General features: G+C 44.5%; 1 protein-coding gene across 1 annotated transcript; it reads right to left on the bottom strand.

The window, feature by feature from the left end:
- Positions 1-246: 246 nt before the first annotated feature.
- On the bottom strand, positions 247-2,794 carry AARD (alanine and arginine rich domain containing protein). The gene is made up of 2 exons (XM_033154054.1): positions 2,443-2,794; positions 247-428 (listed from the first exon to the last, which is right to left on the bottom strand). The coding sequence occupies exons 1-2, from the start codon at positions 2,689-2,691 to the stop codon at positions 288-290; spliced, it is 390 nt and encodes a 129-aa protein (XP_033009945.1). The 5' UTR covers positions 2,692-2,794; the 3' UTR covers positions 247-287.
- Between the last annotated feature and the right edge of the window lie 9,781 nt (positions 2,795-12,575).

Raw genomic sequence — 12,575 nt, 5'->3', positions numbered from 1 at the left:
GTGGCGATTGTTCTGAACTAAGCAGATTAAACAGGCAGCAATCATTTGAAAAGTAAACCAGACATTCCATTCTTTAGAGGTGTCCCATTCTTTCCTCTACTCCAAAGGAGGCATTGAATTCTAATATAATAACTAAGGTTCCTTCTCCAGCCAAGTTAACAGGAGTTCTCATTAATATTCAAGCCATGTTCCCCGACCAATTCGGACCTAACTGTGCAACATAATCTTCCAATTTTGCCAGGATTGTATGCTGCGTCTTCTGGCTTTCTCCCTGAAACGCAGCTCCGTTATTCTGAGCTTGCAGCAAAGCTCGGGGTCTTTGATTCTAGAGCAGTTGGCCCATCAGCTTCATTTCTCAGCCTCTGTATTTCCATGCTTAAATCCAGCAAAGTTTTGGCAAGCTTGTGGTTCTGGGACTTCATCTCCAACTGCAAAGAACAAAAAGACAATAATTACTTTTTAGCAGGCAATCACCACCCAGAAGGGCTTAATTAGTGCCAACGCTTAGCCCTGGCATTGTGTCTGTGTCCAAGTCCATTCCTGGACTGCATGTAGTCGGAGTAGGTTAAAGGGGGGGGGGCTCCTGATCAGGGGCAGGGTGGATTTTCCTCATTACTGAGCAACAGAAGCCCCATGCTAACCTTTGCCAAACTGATACCCTTCAAATATTTTGGACTACAACTCCCATCAGCGCCACCCAGCTGTCGTCTGCAGATGTCCGTATGATCATCTATCTGCATGGCTTCTACATAAGGACAATGGCAAGTTCTGCCTGATTTATTTTTTTCTAAAGCAGAGCCTTGGGCGGCTATCTGTCATGGATGCTTCAGCTGAAATTCCTGCATTGCAGGGGGTTGAACTAGATGACTCTCTGGGTCCCTTCCAACTCCACAATTCTAGGATTCTATTCTATGATTGGTAACCCCACCGTTTTCTAGTTCCTGCTCACATGGAGAGAACGGGAACGGGAGCCAGGAGTAGGTCAGCAATAAAAACACCTGTGTCAGTGAAGTTAACTATTTAAAAAAACAACAACTTGCAAGTAGGATTCAAGCAGGAGAGCATTCTCTCCTCTTAACCATTTCCAGCATTAATGTCTCCAGCTGTTAACATACACACTGCCTGATCCTCATCAAGGCAAATCCCCCTACCGGTGAGTTGCAGCTCTAATCCTTCTATGATCTGCAGACTTCGCTCCTCCTCTCCCTAAACTGGTTATCTTTTATTGCATTTATATGATCCCTCCTTTCTCTCCAAAGAGCTCAAAGCGGCATACTGTATGAAAAAATATATATATGCCACAACAGCAGCCAGAGTTTTGATAGCTAAGAACTGGAAGACAGAAGAATTACCAACGATAGAAGAATGGCAGATGAAAATGATGGATTACATGGAGCTTGCAGAAATGACCGGGAGACTCCGTGACCAAGAGACGACGCGGTGGAGAAAGAATGGGGAAATTTTAAATTGTATCTAAAAGACCATTATAGAATTGAAAATTAGATATAATCTGAGGATAAGATAGGTTGTAGAGTTGAAGATAGTCGATTCAATTATAAGATGATAAGGGTTAAGATAAGATATAAAGTAATTAGGTAATGATATAATATAAGTTAAGAGATAGGAGATATTAATGGATTAGGTGTTGTTAGAAAATAGTATAGAAATATAAGATTGTGGAAGATTGTGGAAGTTACAAAAAAGGTATTCTAAAGGGACGCAGGAGGAGGAGACAGGAGGAAGTCCCAACCAAGATGTGAGGAAGTATTATTATTTTTTAAGAAAAGTAATGTTGTTGTTTTTGTTGTGTTTTTATGTTTGTTGTTTATGTAGTTATGTTGTTTTTGTGGTTTTTATGGTAAATTTTTTAAAATAAATATTACTTAAAAAACAAAAACAAAGCGTCATACTGTATGACGTGGTTCTCCTCCTCTTCATTTAATCCCCACCACAACCCTGCGAGGTAGATTAGTCTGAGAGGCAGCGACCTGCCCCTGGCCACTCAGTGAGCTTCATGGCCAAGCGTGGAATTGAACCCTGGTCCCATGGAAGGCGGAGCAAACTTGTTTTCTCCTGCGCCGAACTGATGGCTTCAAGCCACACGGAAGGAGAATCCGACTGAACATCAGGAAGAACTTTCTACAGTGAGAGCTGTTTGACTGCGGAACAGACTCCCACTTAGAGGTGATGGACTCTCCTTCCTTGGAGGTTTTCAAGCAGAGGTTGGGTGGCCATCTGTCAGATATGATCTAGTTGAGATTTCTGCATGGCAGGGGTCTTGGATTAGTTGGAAACGCGCGCCCCCCCCTTCCAAATCTCCAGTTCTATGCTTTTAGCAATTCTTTTTTTCATCTGTAAGCCGCCTGGAGGTGAGGTAAGGCGGGGTATAAGTATCTAATAACATACAGTATCTCTAGAATAACCCCCCCCCCCATCACTCACCAATTCCACCCGGAGCCAGGCAATGGCGCCCTCGACGTGCGCCCTGCGCGCTTCCTCCAGGGCCACCTCGACCCCTCTGCCTTTGCAAGGCGCAGCGGGCCTGGACGGCATCAGCAGCTGCTGGGGCGAGGCGGCTCCCCCCGGTCCCCGGAAGGCGTGCCGCAGCCTCTGCTTGATGTCGTCCAGCAGCGAGCTGCAAAAAGCTTCCTCGCAGGGAGCCTGCTCGGCGCTCGTCCTGGTGGGCTCCATCAGGCGGGCCCGGTCGTCGGGCAAGGATGCGGGGAACTGGAGAGATGGAGCGCAGATCTCCGCTGCCAGCCTTACCCCAACAACAAGCGCTCTCCTCTCCTCCTCCTCCCAGGCCTTTTGTTTCCTAGCCCCTGGCCAGCGCGGCTCCTTTTCTGCAGGAAAAAAAAAACACCATCTCCACCTCCCACCCCCAATGTCATTCCAAAGAAAGTGGGAGCGGAGAAGGAAGAGGAGAGGCGTTTTCTCACGCTTTGGGAACCGACCCCTGGCCCGGTCTGGGTTCTGCTTGAAGGAGATGCCCAGCTTAAGAAACCTAGCCCCTGCGTAGAAATAATACCACTTCGAAACGGTTTTTAGCTGCATTATTAAACAATGCAATAATAGCCTAACTGTTGTGGTGGTTGTCATATATTTATTAATACTCTGCTTTCCGGGACTTAAGGCAGCTTACAGATGAAAGTTAAGAAACGCTCAAAACAGAACTCTTCGGAGTGAAAAAGGTAGAATATAAATGCCCCAAATTAATAAATAAAATCAATTGCGCCCCCCCCCTTACTGTTTAGTCAAAATCTACTGTCCTGCAACTTCCACTCATGGTTTCCCAACCTGTCCTTGGGAGCAACAGATTCCATCAGGGCTGCATTAACCATTAGGCAAAATAAGCACGTGGTTAGGGCATCAAAGGAAGGGTGTCCCCTCACAGAAAATGTCCATTGCCAGATTTTTAACATTAATGGTCTCAAATTGCTCAGCTGAGTGTTCATTTTTTCATTTGAAGCATATTAAAAATCCCAACCAAATAACAATGCAACAAGGCAGGCTGGATGCCTTATCTCTACTACTTACAGAAGCAGATGTCAAAACAAAATATAAAATCAAAAAATCAAAAAATCCTTCCAGTAGCACCTTAGAGACCAACTAAGTTTGTTCTTGGTATGAGCTTTCGTGTGAAAACTTAGACTTAGTTGGTCTCTAAGGTGCTACTGGAAGGGTTTTTTGATTTTATATTTTGTTTTGACTAACTATGGCAGACCAACACGGCTACCTACCTGTAAACAGAAGCAGATGTGCTACGTAAAATTAGTTTGGAGGATCTGATCAAAGTATTTGCAATTAGAAAAAGCAGGATATTTCCCCCCCCCAAATATAAATAAAGTGGAAGAAACATTATTTTCCATCTTCCTGTGTGTTTTGTTTCATTTCAAAAATCGAAATGTTATTTTATTGTTTATTATTGGGGTTATATTTTGAATTAGATATATACGAGGGCACCAAAATATTTTAAGTGCTTAGGGCCTCTGGAGGTCTTAATCTGTCCCTGTGTTCCATCTTCTGTGTGATAAACCCCTTCAGAGAGGACCACAGGCTGCTGTTTGGTCGTGTGACTTGGTCTACGACTCCTCAAAAGGGGGGGGGGAGTGCAAATAACTGTGAGACTTAAGCAAATAAGTCCTCTATTAAGCAGAAATGGAGAACAGAGTAGGGTTCTCCCCTTATTTGCCATCATTTAAGCTAGGTAAACTAGGTCAGCCCCCCCCCTTTTTCTCCCAAGCCTTGCAATCTTGCAAATTGCAAGGCTACAAAAGAAATTAGAGTAACTTGTTGCACATTTGTCCTTTCCATGGGGCACCCCATGTAGTCCGGAGCTAATGGAAAGGCTGACAAGTACACAAATGCAATTATGATGCAAAACACTTACGGACAGCATGAAACAGCCACATATTTGAAGGGAAGAATTAAGCCTTTTTGTTGTGGAAATGAAGTTCCCAGACTATAAACTGAAAGTAAGGAACGGCAACAAGAAAGTTCCAAGACTATAAATTGGGAAGAAAGGAATGGCACAAGCTACAAGAGCCCTTCTCAATTTCTTTAACAATGTCAGCAGATTTTTCACCACAAAAAAAACAAGAATGAAAAACAGTTGGTGTTTTAAATTCAGTGGTTTGCAAATATTCATTATTTAAGTGGTGTTCAAAACACGTCTAAAGCACATTGCTTCCCCCCAAAATCATTCTAGGAACTGAAGTGCAGCACACACAGAGTTTTCATTCCCAGCATCTTTAACAAACTACAGTTCCCAGGATTTTTTTGGGGGGGAGGGTTCATGTATTTTCCTTTATGGTGCATGCACAGCCTTTGAGTCAGGGCTAGCACAAGGTATTTTGGTGCAAAGGATAAGATCATGCCTGAAAAAGCCAACTGGACTGGCAGGCGAGCTGAGGGAGCTGAGGGCAGGTTGTGTAGCACACACAAGTGGAATCCGCAAACATATAAAAACCGTTCTGAAAATGCTTTTTTTTTTTTTTACAAGCGTTTTAAAAAATACATTGAATTTTCCATAAGGCTCACCATCGCCATCTAGTGTCATATTGTATATTGCACTTAAAACAGGCACCCCCAAACCTGGCCCTCCAGGTGTTTTGAGACTACAATTCCCATCATCCCTGACCACTGGTCCTGTTAGCTAGGGATGATGGGAGTTGTAGTCCCAAAACATTTGGAGGGCCGAGTTTGGGGGTGCCTGACTTAAAATGTTTTATTTGCAGCTGTATAGCTGAGTCTACGGTTCTGCCCTCCAACTCTTCAATGCCCATCCTTGTTGGCCTGCTCAAACAAACCCTGCCATGCAGCAGTGGGTGTCCATTGAGCAGAGCAAATTTTGCACATATGCCAAGCCTGCTTATCTCTGCCTGCTTGCTCAGGGGCACTGTCTGTGACACTTCAGAAGGCTACTAGGCAAGACAGCTAGTCAGCTCAGGTCAGCGCTGTGCAAGCACTGCCACAGTAGGGCTGCCAACTTGGGAGGGTGGGAGCTGCCCTTGCTGCTTCCGTCTTAACTTCTGCTGCCTGAGGCGGCCGGCTGCCTCACTTTGCTTAATGATAGGGCTGTCCTTATTGCATAGGCTAGAGGTCAAGAGTACATCTCGCTCCAGCTGTGGTCAACCAAATACCTCTGTGAAGCTGAAAAGCAAAGCAGGATGGTAAACAAAACAAAACAAAACAAAACATGTGTTTGCATCCGCACCATTATTTTAAAGCACTCTTACACCCCACAGAGCTACAATTTTCAGAGTGTTTTAACAATGCATCCCTCTTTGCAAGGAGCTCTGGGGCTTGTCACCCTCTGAGGGGTCTCTCGCCCTGTGAGAGGTCTTCTAACAACTCTCAGCATCCTTAACAACTACAATTCCCAGGATCCTTTGGGGGGAGCCATGACTGCTTAAAGTGCTATATACCGCCTCAAGCTCAGAACAACAGATGCAGCCTAGGAATTGCCACTGGATAGAGAGGGAGCGGTCATGACTGACTGCATTGCACACAGGAATTTCCGTCGACTTCAACAGTTATTTGCAAAAATGCCACACGTGGAGGAGGAAGAGAGAGGAAATTTCTGAATAAACCCAGTTGAACATTTCCCCATGTATTCCCCAGGGCAGATCAATAACGTAAGCAAGTGTCAGAAAGGACACAGTAACAGAACCCTCAGGCGCTGAATGTAAGCACAGCTCCCTTGGACTTAAATGTCTCTCAAATCTGTGCAAAGTACGGCATGTTTGTTTGGCAGATATATCTTTGACCTTGTTTCTGGAAGGGGAGATAATGGATCAACATACATGGACGTCTGTCAGCCATTGAGAATTTCTAGGCAAAATAAGATCAGTCAAAGCTATGGAATAATCTGGCCGTTAACACGCGAATGAAAATATCTGAGGGAAGTTATATCCAGATTGATGAATGACTCTGCCCTGTGAAGTGTACCAGAGGCAGAGCTCTAAAGAGGCTTACGGCACAGTTCTGCTCTCCTCGGAAAGGAAAGAAAGAACCACTGGAGCCTGAAGCAGAGCCATGACTTAAGTTGGTCCAGGTCTCGGTCCTAACATGGAGAATGAACTGGCCACTAGTAGTGGCTGGTAACCGTAAGAATGGTTAGGGCAGCAGTTAGGGAGGCCAACAGTAGGTGGAGCCACAGGCAGAGCCACCTACTGGGCTGGGTGTCATTTAGAAGACAGATACCTGTAAGTGGGTGCTCTCTGAGGGCAGACTTAGTCACCCTAATGAACCAAGTCTTCACTTCAGAGGCCACCCGTACCAGGTTTCCAGGTGCAAGAGAAACAAATACCAATTCAATAATCTGAATCTGCTCGTAGCAGTACTGAAAGCAAGAGCACATATGATTGCCCAATCGTGAGCACAAATGATCATGAATGCCTAACAAAAAAAGGATGGCTGGAGGTGCCTGTATTTCTGAGAGTCTTGATTTTCTGGCTAATTGCCTTCCTTCAGCTGCACTGGATGGAGTTTTTTTTTTGGGGGGGGGGTTATTTCTTAAATAAATAAATAAAACCCCACCCATCTGGCTGGGTTTCCCCAGCCACTCTGGGCAGCTCCCAACAGCACAATAAAAACACGATAAAAGATAAAACATTTAAAAAAAAAAAAACTTCCCTAAACATATACTGTATAATGAATGGAGCAGTATACCTGTTATTTTTTGTATGTAACTTCTACAGAGATGAGTGAAACAGGTTATTTACTTCTTACCTAAATACCCAGGAAAGACTTTTGAGTGGTATTTGGCTGAATTACTGGCTGATACTGTCCTTCCAGTGCTCACTGGAAGGACAGATCCAGAAGCTGAGGCTCCAATACTTTGGCCACCTCATGAGAAGAGAAGACTCCCTGGAAAAGACCCTGATGTTGGGAAAGATGGAGGGCACAAGGAGAAGGGGACGACAGAGGATGAGATGGTTGGACAGTGTTCTCGAAGCGACTAGCATGAGTTTGGCCAAACTGCGGGAGGCAGTGAAAGATAGGCGTGCCTGGCGTGCTCTGGTCCATGGGGTCACAAAGAGTCGGACACGACTGAACGACTGAACAACAACAACCAACAAGCAATAATGGAGGCAGTTGCTAGATTTTTTTATTTTATTTTTTGCTGCAAAGCTTGTGTTAGTTTAAGTGCAGTTCAGGTTGGCTTTCTCTTCCGTGTGTGTCCCATATATTTCAATTTGTTTCTGTTTACAACTTGTATGATGTTGGTGTTTCATCTTGTATTTAAAGGCTGTGTGCAATAAAATTGATTGATTTGTTTTTTCCTGGCATTTGGACAAAACTGATACTGTATTATAAATGGTTGATACACAGCGTTTGACATTTGAGATCTATCTTTTAAGGCCCACCCTATTTTTCTGAATATTCTTCGGATCTGATTTTTCGATGTAGTTTTTTTAAACAGGTTGTAAAGCTATCAAGAATGTTCCCTATTTTCTGGTAACTGTCGTTTTTAAATTAGTCCGTTTTCTTCCTATTTGTTGCCCTTTTAAAAACATTGTTGTCTGTTCTTCATTTCCTTCCCTAATTAGAAATACATAAAAAATTCCTTCCAATAGCACCTTAGAGATCAACTAAGTTTGTTCTTGGTATGAGCTTTCGTGTGCATGCACACTTCTTCAGATACACGAAAGCTCATACCAAGAACAAACTTAGTTGGTCTCTAAGGTGCTACTGGAAGGAATTTTTTTATTTTTTATTTTGTTTCGACTACGGCAGACCAACACGGCTACCTACCTGTAACTAGAAATACATAGAAATATATTTCACTGTTGTGTCTGCTGTTAGGTGCTAGCTGTTGATGGGCAACTTACTGTTATTTTAGAGTAAGGTATCTACTTTTACATACCCTCCAACATTTCTCCAATGAAAATAGAGACATCCTATTCTATTATGATTACTACTACTACTACTACTACTACTACATCCCACCCATCTGACTGGGTTGCCCCAGTCACTCTGAGTGGCTTCCAACATATATTAAAACATAATAAAACATCAAACATTAAAAAAAAACTTCCCTATACAGGGCTGCCTTCAGATGTCTTCTAAAGGTTGTATATGGTAGTTAGTTATCCCCTTGGCTTGGGGGGGGGTGTCACATAACTCCAAACCCTTCAACATTTCTCTGATGAAAATAGGGATGTCATAAGGAAAAGCAGGACATTCTAGGATCAAACCAGAAACTGGGACAACTTCTGTAAATCTGGGACTGTCCCTGGAAAATAAGGACAATTAGAGGGTCTGTCTTTATTTTTATATTCTTTAACTGTAAAATCCATTGACCTTCAGATAGTACAAATGGCTGTCCCCCACACCTCTGTTTTATTCTCACAACAACTCCGTAAATCAGGATGAGAACTGTGGCAGGCCCAAGGTCACCCAGCAAGTTTCATGGTTGAGTGGGGATTTGAACCCTGCTCTCCCAGGGTCCAGCACTCTAACCACTACATCCAGGACCAGTGCTAGGGCTTCTGGTGTCCCATGCGAGTCCAATCTTCTGCCCCCCCACCCCCCTGCCAAAGCCTGCTTTAGCGGGAGGTGGGGGGCTGGAGAGGCAAGCAGCGGTTTCTCCGCTGTAGCGGAGAAGCCGCTGCTCGCCCGCCCCACCCCCCGCCCCCCGCCCAAGCCTGCTTTAGCGGGAGCCGGGGGTGGTGTAGGGGGCAAGCAGCACCTCTCCGCTACAGCGGAGAAGCTGCTGCTAGCCCGTCCCGCACCCCTGCCCAAGCCTGGCCAGCGCCTCCTCCATTTTGGTGCCCTAGGCGATTGCCTAGTTCGCCTAAATGGATGCGCCAGCCCTGACTACATCACACTTGCTCTCAATACTCTTGTGGTTCTTTATCTTTAAACCAACAGAGTGCTTTCCTTTGGCTAGAAGTACACATGGCCGTCTTAACTGTGGTCTCTTAGCTGGCTGCTTGCCATTTTTTTTTTTTTACAGCGGCTTTCACAGTCTATCACACTATCTTTAAATTCAGTCAAAGCTTCAAATTCCAAACAAAGTCCCCAAGGTCTTTTGTAGCCCTGATTAATCTTATCAGCGGCAACTTGGAACACCCAGAGCAAGGTCTCTTCAACAGTTACTGAAAGGCTCTATCTGATGCAGCCTCTGACTCAGGCGGAACAACAGACATTGCTGAAAGAGTAAATTTGTCAGAAAATGCCAAAATCCTGCAAGTCTTTCAGCAAACGAGAACTGTTTGTGTCCATCAGATCATTGGGGTCCTAAGCATTTTTAATAAAACATCCTGATCCATTTCCTACAATCCCCCTTTTTTCTTCTCTGTGGCTCACCCTACAGAACGTGCAAATGCAACTGATGTGCAGCTTTCAAGCGTAAATATCAGGTTTAGGGTTCCCAACAGGCATTTGGGAAACATGAAGCAAAGAGGAGGAGTTTAGCTCTTTCCCGCTGCCATGATGTGCCGCCAGTGCGGTGTAACAGCCATTGCAGCCTTTCTCAGCCTTGAGTCCCTAAATGTTGTTGTGCTACAACTCCCATCATCCTTAGCCAGCATGGCCAGTGCTCAGGAATGATGGGAGTTGGAGTTCAATAATATATGGGGACCCAAGGTTGAGAAAAGCTGGTGATAGTCGGCTCTGGGCCTGGGAGACCCGGGTTCAAATCCCTGCTCAGCCATAAAACTTGCTGGGTGACCTCGGTCCAGTCACAGTCCCTCAGCCTAAGCTATCTCACAGAGGTTTCTGCAAAATAGCATCCTCCATTCAGTCAAGAAAGGTGCACAATTAATTCAAAAGGAGGATTGTGGCTCAGGGTGGGTCCTGGGGGGCCAGATAAAGAGACCTGGAGGGCCATATAGCACTCTGGCTGCCATGTTTTAGTCCAGAGTTCTACAGACAGACAGGAGTGCAGTCACTGAATCAGTAGACATGGGCTTATTTCAGATTAATGTTCACTGCATGCATTACTATGACATATTTCCAACAAAAGACTGTTGCATGCATTACCAGCCTGAAATGCAGGTAAATTCAGGTCAATGTTGGTTGTTGGGGGAAAATGCATTCATAAGAACCGAAAGGATGGATACATTAGAGATACGGATTGTGGTTGCCAAAGTGTGTAGCCCCACTTCCCAAACCAGCAGTGGGAGCGCAATGGATACAGAGTAAACAGGAGTGTGTACTCAGCCATACACCCCACAATGTGTGTTTAGGTCTGCAATCCCATACCCAATTAACTGAGGAGGAAGACCTATTTAATCAATGGGACACCACTTCTGATAATTTAAAGGACTGGAGTGTAAGACAGAATGTTTGTGGCACATTCTTAATAGCATTTCCCCATTTATTAGGGTAGACAGATTAATGGAGCTCTCAACTCCAAGTCCATCCGTTTTAGGGATTTGTGGTCCCTAAGCAATTCATAATGTATGGCAACCAGACTGGGTAGCCTAATGGAGTCTCTGATGGTATTTATAGCTGGTGGTATACCTAAGGATAGACCTGTTTGAGGGCAGAGTTTGGGATGGGACACAGCCTTCAGCAGCCTGAAAATAATGAGCTTTCATATTTTCAAAAGGGAACTTTTAGCTCTTAACACTGTGAAAATAGCCTCAAAATATATGGACAATACCTGGAGCAATCTCAGAAGTCAGATGGGGAAGAGCAAGTTCTCTAACGATCTTGGGTTCTCCATAACTAACAGAAACAGAATACACAATGCAGAATAAGCAAACATATCAAATAAACTCATTTTACATGTCTGTTCAGTTTCTGTGGGCCAGATGTTTTTATTTGAGGGAAGTGGGGGCCTAGGCAAAATGCATGCCTACTCTATATTGGTTGAAGAGTTTTAATCCTGAAACTCTTACTCCATATTCACTGCAGAATTGCTTTGTGACCTGCTTGTAGTGGACTGCTTGGATAACCTCGGTGAATATCACGTACTTCGTTTCTTATTATCTAGCGACCTTGATGTGTTTTGTTTCTCTTTGCTTGTTCTCATAATATGCTATTTGGTTCCTGTGAGTTTGTCTTTTGGTTGCTTATACTGGGAACTCCTTTTGCTGCGTATTTTGAAAGGACAGCATCTTCCCCTGCATCTGAGGGCAAGAGGCTAGCAAGATGCAGTGCCACACACAGTTCTGTTCTTTGACATCTATCTGCTTCACTCTGCGTAAAGGAAAAGCCAGCCCTGGTCATCGAATTGTCCAGATCTCCATCTTTCCATTTTCCTATAGAATGCTCAAATAAAAAACAACAACAGGTGGTTGTTTTAAACAGCAAAAAATTCTTCTGGCACCATTATCACATTTATTTCTTAATTTATTTACTGACAGCTTTGTTTGACATTAGTGTGTCCAGATTTTTGTTTTAAGTATCTGAGCAGCAGCAGCAGCAATTTCAGCAGGTGTGCTGCAGGAGGCCAAGTCCTCTTTGTCCCCTGTCGACCCCTTGTAAAGCTGCCACTGGGTTTTACTTATCCCAGGAGCCCATTTCAACATACTGTATTTGAGGAGTGCCCATCAAGCTGCAGGTAAGGCACGGACAACAAGAGTCAACTTGTGAGCCAGTCGCTTTTTGTAGGGCAGCAAAAAGGCAAGCAAATGAGGCAGCCTACTGGAGAACGCAAGAACTGGCGGATCAGCGTGAAAAGTGAATGTCGGGTCACCGGGACGAAAGGCAGACTAAAAAGCAAGCAGAATTATGACCTGCTGTTGTTCAGGTCCTGGAAGGCTGCATATGCCTTTAAGTCACACAGAAGGTAGAATTCCCCTAGGTATCGCTGCAGCACCACAGCTGGAAAAGGCTTTGCATTTTCCTTTGCAACTTTTACACCCAAAGTCAACAGTGTAATGCAGCAGCAGCGGCAGCAGCAAAAAAAAAAAAGCTAATACTATTTTAGTAAGAGCTGTAGAATGGTCTCCCTCGCGAGGTTGTGGACACTCCTTCTTTGGTGGTTTTTACGCAGAGAGGTTGGATGGCCATCTGTCTTTTATGCTCATCTGGGTTTCCTGCATTGCCCAGGGGGGTTGGACTAGATGACCCTGGGGACCCCTTCTAATTCTACAATTCCCTAATTCCTGTCATTT

The sequence above is a fragment of the Lacerta agilis genome, chromosome 7 (genome assembly GCF_009819535.1).
Source record: "Lacerta agilis isolate rLacAgi1 chromosome 7, rLacAgi1.pri, whole genome shotgun sequence".
In the NCBI taxonomy this organism is placed as follows: Eukaryota; Metazoa; Chordata; class Lepidosauria; order Squamata; family Lacertidae; genus Lacerta; species Lacerta agilis.
Note: the sequence above shows the minus strand (reverse complement) of the source record. Positions and strands in the feature narration are given on the sequence as shown.

Bases quoted from the DNA above. Each gene is read 5' to 3' on its own strand.
- AARD (XM_033154054.1), bottom strand. From the start codon at position 2,691: ATGGAGCCCACCAGGACGAGCGCCGAGCAGGCTCCCTGCGAGGAAGCT. The intron at 429-2,442 runs GTGAGTGATGGG...TGTTCTTTGCAG, and splicing joins CCTGGCTCCGGGTGGAATTG to TTGGAGATGAAGTCCCAGAA.